General features: G+C 41.2%; 2 protein-coding genes across 2 annotated transcripts; both read left to right on the top strand.

Moving 5' to 3' along the window:
- Positions 1-2,861: 2,861 nt before the first annotated feature.
- RPP14 (ribonuclease P/MRP subunit p14) lies at positions 2,862-10,442 on the top strand. The gene is made up of 6 exons (XM_063427560.1): positions 2,862-3,212; positions 5,873-5,977; positions 6,049-6,133; positions 8,909-8,985; positions 9,378-9,456; positions 10,356-10,442. The coding sequence occupies exons 2-6, from the start codon at positions 5,886-5,888 to the stop codon at positions 10,410-10,412; spliced, it is 390 nt and encodes a 129-aa protein (XP_063283630.1). The 5' UTR covers positions 2,862-3,212; positions 5,873-5,885; the 3' UTR covers positions 10,413-10,442.
- On the top strand, positions 10,356-11,366 carry HTD2 (hydroxyacyl-thioester dehydratase type 2). The gene has a single exon (XM_063427559.1). It carries the CDS (start codon positions 10,436-10,438, stop codon positions 10,961-10,963), a length of 528 nt encoding a protein of 175 aa, XP_063283629.1. The 5' UTR covers positions 10,356-10,435; the 3' UTR covers positions 10,964-11,366.
- The last annotated feature ends 8,921 nt before the right edge of the window (positions 11,367-20,287 follow it).

Raw genomic sequence — 20,287 nt, 5'->3', positions numbered from 1 at the left:
TTATTGTGGATTACAAATTTTATTGTTACAGGTGTGAGTGAGAAGGCCATAATAAAGCCTGTCCGCTTACCATCACATAGTGTATAAGCCAGGAAAGTCTCGAAGGGACACCTGTGAAGACGAGCAGAACTCCATTCCCTGCAGCCCTCACATCCTGGAAGCTGAGGTTCCATCGCACGGACGAAGACTGAGGATGACGGCGAAAGATGTGCTTTTGATTGTGTTTATTTACATGTGTTTTTATATTCAGGAAGGTAGAGGTACCGACACTCCTAGCTGTGAGGTATGCATTAAGACTACGAGAACAGGTAACCATATTTCCCAAACCCTAATCTGGCATTCACAATACGAGTGTAAAGGAGATGTATCGAGATGTAGATACTTAAATATAGATTATAGTGTGTGCCATTTAGGAGTAGGAGAACCTAAGTGCTTCAGTCCGGAGTATCAGCCTCGTACAATTTGGTTGACTCTCAGGAATGGAGATCCTCAGGGGACCCTAATTAATAAGACGGTGTTAGAATCCGTACATTCTTCGGGTGTTCTGCTATTTGATGCGTGTAAAGCGATATCGAGTGGTAGAAAGCCGTGGAATGTATGTGGGGATCTTAGATGGGAGAGGACGTATGGGTCTAACGATAAATACATTTGTCCCAGTAGCAAAAATAAATATGTGAGTCCTAGATGCCCAAATAAAGACTATAACTTCTGTCCATATTGGTCTTGTGTGGGGTGGGCGACTTGGGGACAGACAGTAGACAAAGACATGATAGTGACTAAGTTGCCGACTAGCCCATATTGTAAGTCTATGGAATGTAACCCAGTCCATATACTTATTAATAACCCCGACAAGTTCTTAGATAAGTATGGCAATTTATTTGGGTTTCAGATATACGGGACGGGTTTAGATCCTGGGACATTATTGTTTATAGGGATAGAGACTGATACGGTATCCTCCCAGACTCATCAAGTATACCATTCCTTTTATGAAGAGATGAGCATAGATAATAAGATCCCCCATAATGCTAAAAACCTGTTCATCGATTTAGCTGAAAGTATTGCCGGTAGTCTTAATGTTACCAACTGCTATGTGTGTGGAGGTACTAACATGGGAGACCAATGGCCTTGGGAAGCAAAGGAGGTAATGTCCGGTTCTGAGGCAGTTGACCAACTAATATCTACACAAGCCGATTATCATATGAGTGTTAGAGGTAAATCTGAGTGGAGATTAAAGACCTCCATCATAGGTTATGTTTGCATAGCAAGGAAAGGAATAATGTATAATACTTCTGTAGGAGAATTAACTTGTCTAGGGCAAAAAGCTTATGATGATGATACAAAGAATACAACTTGGTGGTCGGCTTCAAATGTCTCAGAACCATCTAACCCGTTTGCTAGATATGCCAATTTAAAGGATGTGTGGTTTGATCTATTCATCACATCTACCTGGAGAGCCCCAGCAAATTTGTACTGGATCTGTGGTAAGAAAGCCTACTCGGAGCTGCCACAGGACTGGGAAGGGGCATGTGTGTTGGGTATGCTCAAACCATCCTTCTTCTTGTTACCGATTGAAACAGGTGAGACTTTAGGTGTTAAAGTGTATGATGTGAATCATAGGAAGAAAAGGGGACCCATAGAGATAGGCACCTGGGAAGATAATGAATGGCCTCCCCAGCGTATCATAGACTATTATGGGCCAGCCACGTGGGCTGAGGATGGTACTTTTGGTTATAGAACCCCTATTTATATGCTCAACCGTATTATAAGATTACAGGCGGTGGTTGAGATTATCACTAATGAGACATCACAAGCGCTCAATCTTCTAGCGAAGCATAACACCAGGATGAGGACAGCAGTCTACCAAAATAGATTAGCCTTGGATTACCTTTTGGCAGTAGAGGGAGGTGTATGTGGGAAGTTTAACCTAAGCAATTGCTGTCTTCAAATAGACGACGAAGGGCAAGCAATAGCTGAGCTTACTAGCCATATGGTTAAACTAGCGCATGTGCCTACTCAGGTATGGAAAGGGTACAATCCAAGTAGTTGGTTTGGTAGCTGGTATGAATGGTTTGGAGGGCTTAAGGCAGTGGTAGGTGGAGTCCTACTGATTTTACTGTTGTGTCTACTCCTACCGTGTCTTATACCCTTAGTAGTTAGGTCTGTGCAAAGCCTGATAGGAAGTATAGCAGAGAGGAAGGCTGCTGCACAGATAATGGCGATATATAAGTATAAGGCTTTAGATCAGGGAGAACCAATGCAGGAAGATGAGTGTTAAAAGATTCACATCATAAGATAAGTCTGGTCTGGTTCAAGGTAACTTGCGGTGTAAGCAAAACTAAGGTTATGTGATGCCTCAAGTAATTGTAAAATATCAAGAGGCATCAAAGGGGGGAATGTGGTGGAATCTCGGTAAAAATAAATTTAGTAGGCCGAGATTACCACGTGGCATGTGTACGTACATATGCTGACGTATCGCTCAGTTGGTTGCACGAGGCAAGATACGATCAGTAGTGTACGGAGCATGTGCAAGAATACAGGATATAGTATTCCCCCTCCTCCATTGTGCTGGACAAGCCATGCGGTCAAACAGGAAGTTAATTCTTATTTGTGTTGATTGGTCAAGGGAATGTGCGGGTGGAGCTTAATATGGGAGGAGTTATATGCCTATATAAGGAGCCTGCACTATTGTCCGGGGCTCAGACTTTGCTGTATTTTGGTGACGCTAGTCCCGATCGGTGATCCAATAAAGAATCTCTTCCTTCCTGAAGAAACCTGTGTCCATCTCTCTGTGCTTGGCTTCCGTCAGTTTCTCCGGTATCAATAGTTTAGGTGATAAAAAAATTGCGAGTTGGCTAGAACGTAATGAGAGATGATGAATTCAAATGGCATGGGTATTGAATATACTATAAATCATTACACTTGAAATTGTTTAATTTTACAGACCAACTCCTTTAAATGTGAGGTGGATGGTACTTGTATGTAATTGTATGCAACCACTTGAAAACATTTTATTTTGTTTACATATTTGACCCAGAATTATTAATATTATTCTGTGTTTAAAATGTGCTGAGTAACTGGAGTTAGCGGAACTCAAAATAACGAGCATTGTTGCTGAGGGGAATGTTAAACGTGAGGGACTGACATTCCATCATAGTACCATGTGTTCGAGCGACTCATCGAATTTGGGAAGCTGTGTATTCTAATCGAACGTGGTGAGTGCTGTTATGAATTGATTTAGGAGGCGGTGGTCTATAGTGGTTGTAATGATGAGTTTACCAATCTGGCAAATAAGTGATTTAAAAAAAATAAATGTATCCATTCCCTTCGTGCCCTGCAACTCCATGAGAATTTTACTAGCGATTATAACAATCTCTATAGTGGCTTTATTTAATATGCTTTTCAGGACAATTACATTGATTTCACCTTCCCTTGGTAACTCTTTGATTTTGGGAAGTTGGTCATTTAATGGTTATCATTCAGGCAAAATGCCAAATAATCGTCAGCTCATCACAGTTTAGCTGTTTTTTGCTATTCAAACTTTAATTCCCTGCAATTTGAAGGTTAGTTAATAAAGCTTACAGTTTTTAATATTTGGATTAAGGTAGTGGTTTGGTGCATAGGTGTTTTTCCCTTACTTACATAATGTAAAACATTGCCATTCCTGAGAAACGACAATGTTTACATTTGTGTTGTGAACACTCCTGTAATGACAGACTGACAGCCACAAGCTGCAATTTCTCTTTTAGGTATCGGAAATCAAATGTTTTAAGTTCATCAGGGGTTCTAAACACCAATAAAACACCACTAAACACCACTTCTCATAGTGAAGCAGTGAATTTAGTGGTTTCTACTGAGAAGCACCGGATTCTTAGCGCACAGTGAAGGCTGCACTTGCACTTACTGGATGTCCCCAATGCTTCTCAATGAGAAGCATTGGATTTAACAGTCATGATGGCAGGATACCAATATCACTTTATGTTAAGTGATTTTAGGGCTTAGATGCTGCCCCTGCAGCCATATGGTATAAATCAGTGCTGTTTCTGAGAAAAGTCAACCTTTGTGCTCCATTTCTTCATCCCCCATAAGCATGTAAATGTACCCAATACTTCTCCTAGAGAAGCACTATATTGACAGATCAAAGTTGCAACACTGAGGTACCCATTTTGGTGCAGAGCCTAGCTGAGCATGCACAACTGATGCTCTCAGCCAATAAACTAATCCTACAGTGCACGGCTCAGGGGAGCTAACTGATCGTGGCTGGGCTGTAGTTGTTTTTGCATTTGGCCCTTTAGTACAGTTCATTAGAAAGTAGATTTTTTTTTTTTGACCATTGAACACTGGAATAGGGATCGACCGATATTGATTTTTTTTTTTATTGCCGATACCGATAATCTGTCAATCTGTGAACTTTCAGGCCGATAATTTACTAATACCGATATTCTGTACATTTACCGTTTAAAAAAAAAAAAAAAAAAACTATTTCTACACAAAACTACTATTAACTGAACATGTTTATTTTAACTTTTTGCAAATCTTTTTTTATTAAGGTAAATGCACAAAATAGGCATGCCAGTCAGAATTGTTTATGTTTTCAAGAATATATATGTGTGTGTGTGTGTGTGTGTGTGTGTGTGTGTGTGTGTGTGTAGTGGATACAGTGAGAGTATTTGATTAGTGAATGCAGTGTGTGTGTGTGTTTTTGTGTCAGGGGCACTATGCCGGATGGGGAGTAGGGGCACTGGGGTAGATAGGCGAGTAGGGGCACTGGAGTAGATAGGCGAGTAGGGGCACTGGGGTAGATAGGCGAGTAGGGGCACTGGGGTAGATAGGCGAGTAGGGGCACTGGGGTAGATAGGCGAGCAGGGGCACTGGGGTAGATAGGCGAGCAGGGGCACTGGGGTAGATAGGCGAGCAGGGGCACTGGGGTAGATAGGCGAGCAGGGGCACTGGGGTGGATGGGGTCGTAGGGGCAGCTTGGGAGCAGGGACACTGGGCAGTAGGGGCACTATGGTAAATGGGGTTGGAAGGGCACTGGGGTAGATGGGGTTGGAAGGGCACTGGGGTAGATGGGGTTGGAAGGGCACTGGGGTAGATGGGGTTGGAAGGGCACTGGGGTAGATGGGGTAGTAGTGGCACTGGAGTAGATCAATGGGGAGCATGGACTCCTTCTAGCTTACCCTACACTTAACAGTTCGGGCCACATTTAGCCCTGCTGTATGCTAAGCTCCGCCCCATCGCCCTGTCGGCAATATCAGTATCTTTATAGGCCGATACCGATATTGCTGAACATTCAGAACATCGGCCGATAATATCGGCCGGACCGATAATCAGTCAATCCCTAGAATGTGTGTGTATTTATGATGAACTATGTTGGAATTAGTATCTTGGGAGTGTAAATACAACCAACTTAAATATGCTTGAATTCTGTTAAGAACATGTAAGGTCACTAAATATATTTTCCCTTGGAAACCTTAACCTTACCCAAGAGTGGTGCTTGAGGGCTTGAAAATTGGATTGGGAGGACTGCTTTTATGCTCACTACTTGCCTCATTCCCTGGGCTTTGGGATGAGGAACAAATATTAAAAAATAGGCAATATGGTAGTTCCTCCTCATGTATCTTTGTATCAGAACTTTCCCTCTGTTTCCATACATGCTGCACATTTCCTTTTCCCATCACGCATGTTAATTTTGGGGACAGTTTAAAAAGCATAAGGGTTATATTGTATATGTTTAGTGAGCAACTTCTCAGGTGCACATTTGAAAGCTAAATGATGTTTGTAAATCTGAAATAAAATGATATAATACTTGCTATAGTGTTAAAAGATTTGGGTTTTGTAATGCCTTTTTTTTTTTTTTTTTTTTTTAATTCAGGTATTATTTAAACATGCGAGAACAATCAAATGTACCAGAGCCTTCCAGCTATGAGCGGGTAGTGATGAAAAATTTTTCAGAGTACCACTACATGAAGATCCAGCTGTAAGTGTCACTGAACTTACCTACAGCACCAAAGTCCATACCAGGTACTAATAGCATTGTTTGTTCTGCAGTGTGTTCCAAGAAGAAAGGATCCAGTTGAATGCTGCACAGTTTAAGTTATTGATTGTTACAGCTTTAAAGACACTGCATGGAGAGGTATTTATGACTTTCATTACTCACTTGTCAGATTTCAACAATATCTACTGTATTCATTTTTGTGAAAAAATAGGGATCTATCGCCGGAGTAGTGCATAGCACGCTGACAACAGGTTACCAATGGTGCCTCCCTCTGCAGTGAGAGATTGTATTACAAGTAGAACTTAGCTTCAGTGAGAAATCACAAGTTCATTTACCCTCTTTTTTTCTTTTTCACCGAGGGCCATGCCAGCAAGGATTACGCCAACTAAATCCGAGGTTTATTAAACCACTTATATTGGTTGGTGTAATTCTTTAATGTTTCAGACTGAATAGCAGTTCGACACGCAGGGTGAATATATAAAACTCACAAAATATCAGTGACTATCAGGCCCATCATCCTTAATCAGAAGTGGTCTTCAGGGTAAACTAGGACGTCTTCTTTAACACTTGTAAGGTAAAGAAACCACATAATAGTGCAGATGGAAATAAAACTTCAAATAATTTATTATATAGTGCACTTACAAAAAGGTCCAGGTAAAACAGCATATAATCCACTACAAGGTGGTGTTAAAAGCATAACAAGCAAGTCCCCCAGTTTTATTACACTATGTGCGATTTATATATTTTTCTATAGATATCGTCCACTACGTTATTATAAGGTTGTATATAATTTTTATTTACACCTTAGAAGTGATCATTTCACCTGTTTTGCATTCCTACTTACCGTATATACTCGAGTATAAGACGAGTTTTTCAGCACATTTTTTGTGCTGAAAAACACTAACTCGTCTTATACTCGAGTCAGTTGTCTGTATTATGGCAATTTACATTGCCATAATACAGACATGGACCGGGGGCTGTCAGGAAGCTGTTACTTACCTTCACCGCAGCTCCTGTCAGCTCCCTTCTCTCTTCTCCGGTGCGTGCAGCTCCCAGGTCAGCTCCCTCTGCAACTCTCGCGAGAGCCGCGGGGTCAGAGCGTTGCCACGGGTTACCGTGGCAACGCTCCGCGCGGCCGCGAGAGTTGCAGAGGGAGCTGACCTGGGAGCTGCACGCACCGGAGAAGAGAGAAGGGAGCTGACAGGAGCTGCGGTGAAGGTAAGTAACAGCTTCCTGACAGCCCCCTCCTACAGCCCATCCACTGGACCACCAGGGAGTGAGAGCCCCCCTCCCTGGCCAGCTAACAAGCAGGGAGGGGGGACGAAAAAATACAAATATTAATAATAAAACAAAAAATAATTAAAATAATAACATAAAAATAATAATACAAATAATAACAAAATTAAAAAAAATAGTTACCTAAAAAAAAATAACATTTAAAAAAAATATTAAAATAATAATTAAATAATAATTAATAAAATGCCCACCCCCCACCAATGCTCTGCATTCATACACACTGCACTCACACACACTGCACTCATATACACACACTGCACTGCATTCATTATACACACACTGCATACACACTGCACTCATACACACACTGCACTGCATTCATTATATACACACTGCATTCATACACACACACACTGCACTCATATACACACTGCACTCATATACACACACTGCACTGCATTCATTATACACACACTGCATACACACTGCACTCATATACACACTGCACTGCATTCATTATACACACATTGCACTCATACACACACTGCACTCATACACACACACTGCATTCATACACACACACACTGCATTCATACACACACACACTGCATTCATACACACTGCACTCATACACACACACACTGCACTCATGCACACACACTGCACTCATGCACACACACTGCACTCATGCACACACACTGCACTCATGCATACACACTGCACTGCATTCATTATACACACACTGCACTCATACACACACACACTGCACTCCATTCATTATATACACACTGCACTCATACACACTGCATACACACACACTGCATACACACACACTGCATACACACACACAGCACTCACACACACACACTGCATTAATTATATACACACACTGTAAATAAATATTCAGTTAATATAATTTTTTTAGGATCTAATTTTATTTAGAAATTTACCAGTAGCTGCTGCATTTCCCACCCTAGTCTTATACTCGAGTCAATAAGTTTTCCCAGTTTTTTGGGGTAAAATTAGGGGCCTCGGCTTATATTCGGGTCGGCTTATACTCGAGTATATACGGTATTTCTTTTTGTTGTACTATTGTATTGGTGTTTCAGAGGGCACACTATTCAGTAGGTTTGCTGTTTTATGTATTTTTAGTAGTTTGGTACCTTTTTCTGCTTGAATAGCAGTTCCACTACTAAAGTCTATGGACAAACTGATATTCATAAACCTATCTCTGGTACTAGGCTTTAGGCCTGTTGTCTTATACCAGTGCAGTCAGAGCACAAATAAATAATACTTACTTAAAAATATTCTGTGATTCCTAAAAAAAAAAAGTTTTTTCTTCTACAAAATAAGTTATTTGTAAAATGCACCACATCTCTAACTTGCAATGCTTTGTCAATCATTTACTTGTTTTTATTGGTATACTTTTGTTCAGATTACGTTAAATTCAATTATGTTTGAACACTGTTCCATTTATTTATGTTTACAAGATTAGGTCACGGTTACTCATTTTTCACTTCTTTTTAGTTATTTCAAGCCTTCTCATATTTGCCAGTACGCTACTTGCAACAGAATTAAAAAAAAAAAAACAAAACTTTAATTTTTCTTTTCTACTAGTTTATGAGAATTTGTTCCTAACTTTGTTGTTTATGCTGTTTTGTGGCTGCTTCTTTTCAGGTGGGAGCATCTTTTCCTTTGGACCTGTTGAAATATGATGAAAAGACACTCTGTGCTATACTAAGAATAAGTAGCAGGTATAAAAAAAATCTTCTTAATGCCCAAGGGTAGAGTTTTGGAGCAAAGTAAAACCTAGAAAGGGAAACTCTATCTGCAGGTATAATATATATATATTTCATTTATGGAACTAAACACAGAATAAGTGGCATAAATATTGTTGGCCCCAGAATGTTTGTCTGGTGTTGGAAGCGGTTTTGAATTACTGGTCATCTATATTTTGGAAACATTTGATGGGGTATTGAAATATAGCTTACATGCTGGAGTGGGTTCAGGTGCCTAGAGATGTCATATGACCATTGCAAAATGACTCCCCTCCACCCCCAAACAATTCATTTTGAAGATATTTTTTTTTGCCCAATTTGTTCCTGTGTAGTGATTTTTAACTGTGTTCTTATTTATTCTTAATTAGTGGACTGGTGAAACTGTGGACTGCACTAACACTGTTGGGGCAGTATCAGAGCCGAGAGTGTGCAGTTCGAGTGATACAGGTAATGGTTCTCCTAGAAGCCCACTATACTGTTGTGTCTGGCCTGTATTATTCTTTGTGAAGGCATTGGTTTTCCCAAATGGTTGGCTTTAAACAAATGCAAATCAAGGATCCTACCCAGTCCAAAGAACCTATATAGATTTAATGGAACACTCCGGCACCTTAACAACTTAATTGAAATAGTTGTTATGGTGCCTGGAGATCGCTTGCATTACATGAACTGTTTAACCCCAAAATTTTCTCCCCAGCACCGGTCTTTGTTCTCCCTGCCCACATCCGGTCTGTAAAGTGCAGCATCAGAAAGCACAGAATGTTGCCATGCAGAGGGCACCACTGATTGGCTTAGAGCAGCCAGCTGATGATCTGATCTAAGCCAATCAGTAGTTACCTATTCATAAAGAAATGTACATTAAAAATTAGAGTTGTACAGATAACAGTAGGGTCTATTCATTGAAATCTAAATGGTACAATGTAGGCAGAAATTGCATATTTGAACTCCGAGGGGAGGGAAGGAAGCAAATGTTGGATATTTTTGCTTAGATTAATTTAGCTTTTAATTTACTACAATGTATTTTGAGTATAGTGAATAAACCCCAAAGTATATATTTATCCTTAAAGAAATCCCTAAAAACCACTATATTTAGAGAGGCTCTCCCCTCATCCCTTAAGGCTTATTTCCTTCCTCTGCTGTCTCCCACGTACTGTGCTCCTTCCTTCCAAACACCCCCACATCTCACAGTACATAATGATCACTTAATTCCCTTTGTGCAGCTCTCCCTCATCCTTTTAGATTGTAAGTTTGTTTGGACAGGGCCCTCTTCACTTACTGTTCCAGTATGTCAATCATGTTTTGTTAGAATGCATTGTGAGTATTTTTTTTCGCTTTTTCTTATCATTTAGACCTCCCCTTTCTTGTTGGCATTAGCTGGTAACAGCAGAGAACTGGATCTTGGATAATTTCGTATTAATCTCCAGTAACCATGCTAACAATCGGGATGTTCAAATCGATGCTGACTCCAAACGTGGCTTCCCAATGGCCAACACTCAAAGCTCTCACAAAGCCACCAATATCTAATTGTTTTCAGAGCCTGGTTCCACACCGTCTTTTACACCTTCAAGTCGGGGACTCTGCAGAGCTGTCCAAAATCTTTACTCAAAACGATATTGAAATCTTCTCTCAGTTGACTGGTGACACAAACCCACTGCACCTGGATGAGACTTTTGCTAAAAACACAAGATTCGGGAGAACTGTCGTCCATGGAGTTTTGCTCAATGGTCTAATATCAGCAGTCTTGGGAACTAAAATGCCTGGTCACGGTTGTGTACTCATATCACAAGAAATCTGCTTCCCTGCACCACTGTATGCTGGGGAAGAAGTTGTTGCTAGAGCACAAGTTAAAACTTTAAAGCGATCCCTGGCTTTTATTACTGTATCTTGTGTTGTCCCTCAATATCAGCGCACCGTCATGGAAGGGACTGTTAAAGTCTTGGTTTCTGATCACCAATGATTCTAATTCTCTTATTGTATATATGCTTTACAAATGGAATATTATAAGTTTTCCAAAATCAGGTGGAAAGTCCCATTAAGAGAAAAAAAAGAACTTATCTAAAGGAATAATGTAGATGGTTCTCCTTGGCGAATGCTGTTACATTTTAGTGCAGCTACTCAGGAGGGAGAACCATCTATGTATTGCTTTAGATACGTATTTTTTTTATTATTATCTATGTGAAAGGGTTAAGCTCTGGTGCTATCCCACTGGTACAGGTGAACATTAGGGTGCAATTTAGGATTACCTTGATATTTAAATCTGTGTTTATTGTAAAGTCCTATTAGTCTGTGACATCAAGTCAATGTTTACAGGCTATATAAAATGTATATTTTTCAATAATAAACACTTGTGAATATATCATAGAAAATGTTTGAGTTTTTTTTTTTAAATGCTATAAAAAAAAAGCCAACTTTAGCATGCTCCTAGCTCTTTAAAAGCTATAGATTGTTTGTTTTTGACCAAAACAACTTCCTGTTGAATGTTTTTTTTTTTTTCCCCCCTTAGAATGTGCACTGTTTACATTTTGCCTAAGCCATGCTGTGTTGACAGTCCCTTGAAAATTTGAGGTCTTCAGATATGGCATCATCACGCACAGTATGATGACTTTGAGTCTGTCCTGTATGGGATGTTACCAAATTAGAAATGTTATACTATGTTTAGCATGGGCTTGAAAAATCTTTTTTCTAAAAGCACAAATGAAATTTTTGTAGGATTCGTTGCCTCCATCTGTTATTTGATTATTTCCATATTATCTGTAGAAAATGTTACTTATTGTGAGAGATATATATATTATCTTATAATTTTTTTTTACGTCTTTGTCAAGAAAAAAATATTATAAATTGCGTCTTACGTGAAAAAATATTCTTAACACAGTAGCAATAGTTGCAGTATCAAATGCTTCTTCCAGAATGTGAAATGGAGATTGTATCCATTATTGTTGATTATTATATTATTATTGTTGGGGGGTGGTTTTAAATGGTTACAATTAACATTTTTAATTTTCTGTATCAGGAGCAATTACCTCGATTTTATGCTGTTCTGAGGTTCTGTTCCCCCAATAGCTGTTGGCCGCGGTTTTAAAATTTCACTCTCAGGTAAGAGAGTGCGATTATCCAGCACTCCATATAGACAAATATAAAATAGTTTTATCTTCTGTACATTCAAAGGATTTCTGTTTGGTTTTATAAAAGTTTGTTCTGAAAGCCAATATGATAAATTTAAACTTAAAGGGCCACTCTAGAGTGGTGTTTATGTTGCCTAGAGTACCTTACTGCTCTCCCTTGAGTTAGAATAAAGCAGCATATGAATGGTTATATATGAATTGTGGCTCTTCTTGGTGCCCAAAGACTGCACCACCATTAATAATTAGCAACTGCATTATCATGATGAGTTTTACCAACATGAACGACCTTGCCTGTGAGCGCTGGGCTAACACCCTCCAGCACGCTCAGACAATCTACATTACTTGGCCATGACTGACTGAAGTGTTATGTATTACCAGTGGCATTCTTAAACATTCTGATATTAAAGAAGGGAATGGCGCCAGGGCACTGTAGGCAACGTATCATAGCAAAAGACAAATACAAAAAAAATAGAAAACCGTGCCTTAAAACACAGTAATGTACAAAAATATAAATCATATGTACATACTTTTTTGTTAAAAGTCTGTGAAGTCTTTGGCTGTTACACAGTGCATGGTATCTCAAAGAAAAAGGAAAAAGACCATAATAGTGCAGTATGACTTTAACACAGTGAAGTAGACTGTTATAGCAAAAACTGAATCACAATTTAGAGCTCTGCTGTGTAGGGCGTAGACGGTACAATCCCTGTCACTCGATATATTTTCAGCTACAGTGGTGGTAGACTTTATCTGTGTCTCGAATATGTGAAGACAAAAATTGGAATATCCAGTAGTGCAATATGTATATCAAAGTGGTAGTGCATATATGAAGAGGTAGGTATCTTACTCACATGAACTAGAGCATAGACCTGTTCTAGTATAAAGCGCTTTCGTGGTATGATCCCCACCTGGGATATATGTTGATTAGGAAGCCAAAAAAAATAAAAAGAATTTTTAAATAGATAAAATTTATATTTAAAATGATTAATTTTATTATGCTAAACAAGAGAATTTTCACCCTGGAGGTTTCATCAGTGGTGGTTCTGTTGTGGTTCAGTTTGGTGTATGGTTCTGTAATGCTCCCACAGTGCTCTGTGTTGTTTTCTAGGTATCGTATTGTCTTTGCAATGGATGTTAAATTGTCCTGGATGTTGTTCTTTTCATTTATTTTGGAGCAGTAAATAGTAGTGAAAATTAGTGTTTTTTTTTTTTTATATATATACAGTTGGACCTCAGTTTACAACCTCTGTTAACATAATTTTCGGTTTACAAATGAAAATCCATTGAAAATAATGCCTCGGTTTAAGTATTTTTTTTTGCAATACAGAGCAAGTTTCCCCAGGATGCACCTGGGAGGCTTATAACACTGTCCCATGCGTGCTGGAGCCTGTGGGTAGCACGTGGCGTCGAGTGTGGAGGTGTTAGAGCGGCTTTTGCATTGAGTTTTGCAGCCATTCTGGAAATTGTTTGCAGTTGTTTTGGGACTTTTTGGTGCATTTCTCAAGCTGTGGAAAGGTAGGGAGCTGAGCTTCTTCATTTGCATGCCTTTTATTGTGTGTTTTGCATTGTGGGTTGGTTTCCATGCCAGCTCATTTTGACTTTTTTTTCTGACCTCCAGAACGGATTAATTGGTTTTCAATGTATTCCTATGGGAAGCCGCATTTTGGTTTACAAATTTTTTGCAATAAGAAACGTCCCGGAGAACGCATTATATTCGTAAACCGAGGTCCCACTGTATATTTATAACTGTTGTGGGTGACATTAGTAGCAGCTTCTTTCAGTCCTGGAAGTTGCGATGTGGGGCATTCATGGATTGGAGTTGTTGTTTCAGCACATCCCACAGATTTTATATCAAATTGAGATCTTGGAAATTTGGAGGCGAAGGCCCCTTGTGTAACAACCAATATTACTGAAATCTACAAAGAACCCAACCCTTTAACCCCTTAAGGACCAAACTTCTGGAATAAAAGGGAATCATGACATGTCATACATGTCATGTGTCCTTAAGGGGTTAAATAAGAACCAGTGACAGGGAGCCGAAACAACAAGCAGAGTTGCATACATACCTGATTACCCCAACTACTGGCAACAAAATAAAGGAAGGATGAAACAATGGGAGGGAAATACTCGCCTCCTGTCATTAATAAAATTAAGATTATAGGTACACTAAAGATAGCAAAATATACAATTTTTAAACATGACAGTAGGCTTCGTATTTTTAATGCTGAGGCAACAACTAGAACGATGCTTGTGTCACTGGCAAATATGGGAGATAAATCCCGAATGGACTTACAACCACGAGATATGGCTGTAGATTGGTTGAAGAAGCTGGCAGTGGTTGATGATCCTCAAAGTGCGGACAAAACTCAATCCGTAGTTAGATTCGCTGTACTTGTGAAACTGTGACCCGGTTCCGTCAAAACGGTCAATGTCGAGTAATGTAGTCCATACACAGCCTGATGCAATAGTTTGAAGTGCACTGGCGGGCTTAGGCTTGCGAAAGAAACTGCCATCCGTACTTGATTCTCGATGTAGAAGGAGGCTTCTCCGATCATCCAAGGGTCGCGTCTGTAGTTCTCTAACCTCAAGATTCATGTCCACGATAAATTTTGGGGCAGGACCAAATGGAGTCCATCCGTTCCCCCTTGATCTACGCGGTGATTGGTCTTCATCCGAAAAAAGATCTACCATGCAAGCTAGTGTGCTAAGGGGCACCTGGTCACACCCCAGATGTCTCCAGTACTCGAAGCGGATTGAGGAACCCGTGACAATGGTAGACAAAGAACTCGTAAGGGCGCCTCAATCAAAAACCCAAGAACCCCACTTGAGGGTAGGAAGAGGCTGTTTCTTGGTTCTACTGATGATCATTAGAGCCAATGTTTAGCATATTTCTGATAATTGGTATCAGTCTTTTAAATTACTGATATTACCGATAACTTACCACTCAGTCACTACGTACTGTCTTTCGCATCTGGAAACTCCAGCTACCAGCCAATGAGGCTCCATGTTGCACCTCTCCCTCTGTGACCCTGCATGCAGAGCTCAGCTGAAGGCGGGGAGTTGGGATTGTGAATAATCTACTGCACAATTTAACAATCGGGATTCCGCCCAAAATTCTAAAAACAAAATGGCTGCAGGTGGCGAGGGAACAGTGGGAAGTGATCTCCCTGCTCAGCTCCCTCGCGCGCACAGCAGTGATGCCGGAGCTGGAATATGACGTCACTCCGGCATCACTAAAAGGTGCGCGAAGGAGCTGAGCAGGGAGATCACTGCTCCCTCCCTTGCCCGCCCGCATGCCAGCCGCTCAGCAGCCCCACTGGACCCCAGGTTCAGCCCAGAAGCCCCACTAGACCACAGGGACATAGAGACTCTATGCCAACACTCCAAAAAGTAGGGGGGCTGGGTGGAGTAAAATAAATTAAATAAAAAATTGTATATGTGTCTGTTAGGGAGTTTGTATGTGTTTGTGTATCTGTCAAATTATGTTTTTGTGTGTCAAAGAATATATATGTGTGTGTGTGTGTTTGTCAGTGAGAGTGTATGTGTTTGTATGTGTCTGTCAAAGAGTATGTGTGTCTGAGTGTGTCAGTGTGTAGATCTGTGTGTGTCAAGGTTTGTGTATGTCACTATGTGTGTGTATGTGCCAGTGACCGGAGCCGCCCTTCTACGTTTATCAGCGTGTTTCTTGACCAACATAGAGTTGTGCACAAGGATTTGTCGAGTTTGATCCCACAACTTCCTCAAATTGGCAACATGAACATCAACCGACGGCACCCCCTGGGAAGGGGAATCCGAAGGAAGAATAGACGGATGAAAACCATAATTCATGAAGAAGGGGCTTGAATGAGTAGAATCGCAAACGAGATTGTTGTGTGCAAACTCCGCCCAAGGAATCAAACCGACCCAATCATCCTGGTGTTCAGAAACAAAGCATCGTAAATATTGTTCAATTTTCTGGTTGGTACGTTCAGCAGCTCCGTTAGACTGAGGATGATAGGCAGAAGAAAAGTTTAATTTAATACCAAGTTGAGAGCAGAAGGACCTCCAAAAGCGGGAAACAAATTGGGAGCCTCTGTCCGATACAATTTGAGAGGGTATCCCATGTAGGCGAAAAAACTCCTTAGCGAATATCTCTGCCAATTCGGGAGAAGACGGGAGTTTAGGCAGGGGAATGAAGTGGGCCATCTTGGTAAACCTGTCAACCACGGTGAGGATAACAGTCTGTCTTTTAGAGATAGGTAGATCGACAATAAAGTCCATGGCCAAACAGGACCATGGTTTTTCTGGAACCTCCAAGGGTTGCAGGAATCCACATGGAAGCGTATGGGGTTGTTTGGTTTTAGTACAAACTTCACATGCAGCGATGAACTCCTCAATATCCCTCCGTAAAGCAGGCCACCAGAAGTCCTTAGAGATCAACGCGTAAGTTTTGCGAATACCAGGATGTCCCGCCATCTTGCTATTATGTAAACACTGTAAAAGTTCCAGTTGAAGAGCAGGAGGAACGAAATGACGGCCCGCAGGAGTCTGTTTAGGTGCTAGATGTTGCAACTTAATGATCTCGGCCAGTAATGGAGAATGAATCCTGAGATTCGTATTAGCAATGATATTGCATTTCGGAACTATAGAAGAAAGAACTGGTTCAGGTACAGTAGAAGGTTCATATTGGCGAGATAATGCATCGGCTTTAGAGTTTTTAGAACCAGGTCTGTAAGTCAGTACATAATTGAAGTGAGTCAGGAATAAGGACCAACGAGCTTGTCTAGAGGATGTGTGTACTCTCCCCCGGGAGATTCGAGAATCAATAATAGAGTTAACCTCATACTCCTCCTGACCCTCCACCTGAACGGGGCGAGGAGGGGCTATTGTGGAGGAAAATCTGTTACATGTGAGTGGTTTCAGCAATGAAACGTGAAACGAGTTCGGGATGCGTAAGGTATTAGGAAGAGCTAAACGATACGCAACTGGATTGATACGGGCCAGCACCCTGTAGGGTCCAATATAACGAGGAGCGAACTTCATGGAGGGCACTTTTAAACGGATGTTCCTCGTGCTCAGCCATACCCTATCACCTGGAACAAAGACCGGAGCCGCCCTTCTACGTTTATCAGCGTGTTTCTTGACCAACATAGAGTTGTGCACAAGGATTTGTCGAGTTTGATCCCACAACTTCCTCAAATTGGCAACATGAACATCAACCGACGGCACCCCCTGGGAAGGGGAATCCGAAGGAAGAATAGACGGATGAAAACCATAATTCATGAAGAAGGGGCTTGAATGAGTAGAATCGCAAACGAGATTGTTGTGTGCAAACTCCGCCCAAGGAATCAAACCGACCCAATCATCCTGGTGTTCAGAAACAAAGCATCGTAAATATTGTTCAATTTTCTGGTTGGTACGTTCAGCAGCTCCGTTAGACTGAGGATGATAGGCAGAAGAAAAGTTTAATTTAATACCAAGTTGAGAGCAGAAGGACCTCCAAAAGCGGGAAACAAATTGGGAGCCTCTGTCCGATACAATTTGAGAGGGTATCCCATGTAGGCGAAAAAACTCCTTAGCGAATATCTCTGCCAATTCGGGAGAAGACGGGAGTTTAGGCAGGGGAATGAAGTGGGCCATCTTAGTAAACCTGTCAACCACGGTGAGGATAACAGTCTGTCTTTTAGAGATAGGTAGATCGACAATAAAGTCCATGGCCAAACAGGACCATGGTTTTTCTGGAACCTCCAAGGGTTGCAGGAATCCACATGGAAGCGTATGGGGTTGTTTGGTTTTAGTACAAACTTCACATGCAGCGATGAACTCCTCAATATCCCTCCGTAAAGCAGGCCACCAGAAGTCCTTAGAGATCAACGCGTAAGTTTTGCGAATACCAGGATGTCCCGCCATCTTGCTATTATGTAAACACTGTAAAAGTTCCAGTTGAAGAGCAGGAGGAACGAAATGACGGCCCGCAGGAGTCTGTTTAGGTGCTAGATGTTGCAACTTAATGATCTCGGCCAGTAATGGAGAATGAATCCTGAGATTCGTATTAGCAATGATATTGCATTTCGGAACTATAGAAGAAAGAACTGGTTCAGGTACAGTAGAAGGTTCATATTGGCGAGATAATGCATCGGCTTTAGAGTTTTTAGAACCAGGTCTGTAAGTCAGTACATAATTGAAGTGAGTCAGGAATAAGGACCAACGAGCTTGTCTAGAGGATAAGCGCTTAGCCTCCCCAATATAGGACAAGTTTTTGTGGTCCGTCAAAATCGTAATAGGGTGTAGGGTCCCCTCCAACAAATGTCTCCACTCCTTTAAGGCTTTAATGACTGCTAACAGTTCCCTTTCCCCGATGTCATATCTGCTCTCAGGCCCAGAAAATTTCTTAGAGAAGAAACCACAAGGGTGTAACGGTTTATCCACCCCTAACCTTTGAGACAGAACAGCCCCAACTGCTGTCTCAGAGGCATCGACCTCGAGCAAGAAAGGCAGAGTCGTATCAGGATGGACTAGAATGGGAGCCGAGGCAAAAAGTTCCTTGAGAGTCTTGAAAGCACCCAGAGCTTCCTTAGACCAGAACTTAGTATCAGCCCCTTGTTTGGTCATATTGGTAATAGGCGCAATGATAGAGGAGTATCCTTTAATGAAGCGCCTATAGTAGTTGGAAAAACCAATAAACCTTTGGATAGCCTTGAGTCCTTTGGGCAAGGGCCAGTCTAAAATAGATTGAAGTTTTACAGGATCCATTTTAAAACCCTCCCCAGAAATCACGTATCCAAGAAAGTCTACCTGAGACTGATCAAAACTGCACTTCTCCAATTTGCAATATAGACCATGTTGCAGCAGCTTGTGTAATACCTTTCTGACCTGTCTATGGTGAGTCTCAATCTCCTTAGAGTGTATTAGTATGTCGTCCAGGTAAACAATAACACAATCATGCTGAAACTCCCTAAGTACCTCATTAATCAAATCTTGAAATACTGCAGGAGCATTGCATAGTCCAAATGGCATAACAGTGTATTCGTAATGGCCATACCGGGTATTGAATGCCGTCATCCACTCGTGACCTTGCTGGATTCTCACCAAATTGTAAGCCCCTCTGAGATCTAACTTGGTGAAGATTTTGGAGCCCTTAAGACGATCAAATAACTCGGTAATCAGTGGGATAGGATAGGCATTTCTGACAGTTATTTTATTCAAGCCTCGGTAATCGATACAAGGTCTCAGCGTGCCATCCTTCTTCTTAATGAAAAAGAACCCAGCCCCGGCCGGAGAAGAAGACCTCCTGATGAATCCCTTTTCTAAATTCTCCCGAATATACTCCTCTAGAACCGAGTTTTCCTGAACAGACAAAGGATATACATGGCCCCTCGGAGGCATAGTGCCGGGTAGAAGCTTAATCTTACAGTCAAATGACCTGTGTGGAGGCAAAGAATCGGCATTCTTCTTGTCAAACACTGCCCTTAAGTCTAGGTAAAGGTCTGGTATTTGTCTTTCTGTGGACTGAGTAGGATTCTCCGGTATGTTAATATTAGCTAATGGAGAAACCTTGCACAAACACCGATCCTGGCAGCCCTGGCCCCACGAGAGTATCTCTCCTAACTCCCAATCGATAATAGGGTTATGTTTTTTCAACCATGGGTACCCCAGAACTATGGGAACGGAAGGAGACGAAATGAGCAAAAGAGATAAATTCTCCACGTGTAGGATACCCACATTTAAATTAATGGGTATGGTCTCACGAAAGATAACAGGGTCTAGTAGTGGTCTACCATCTATGGCCTCAACGGCCAAAGGTGTCTCCCTTAGCTGGGATGGGAAATTGTTCTTACTAGCAAAGGCTTGGTCGATAAAATTCTCAGCAGCACCGGAATCTATCAATGCCATAGCCCTTACTACTTCCTTCCCCCAAGTTAAGGAAACTGGTAGCAGAAGCCTGTGATCTTTATACTCAGGAGTAGAGGACAAAATAGAAACACCCAAGGCCTGTCCTCTAGAGAGACTTAGGTGCGAGCGTTTCCCGGGCGGTTAGAACAGTTCGAGAGTAAATGACCCTTAGCTCCACAATACATACACAAACCCTCTCTTCTCCTGTGCTGTCTTTCCTCCTCAGAGAGGCGGGTATACCCTATCTGCATAGGTTCAGTAAGCAAAGATATCGTGGAGTCAGGACTTGG

Source organism: Pelobates fuscus, chromosome 7 (genome assembly GCF_036172605.1).
Source record: "Pelobates fuscus isolate aPelFus1 chromosome 7, aPelFus1.pri, whole genome shotgun sequence".
Taxonomy (NCBI): Eukaryota; Metazoa; Chordata; class Amphibia; order Anura; family Pelobatidae; genus Pelobates; species Pelobates fuscus.
This window is presented reverse-complemented; position numbering and strand designations above follow the sequence as displayed.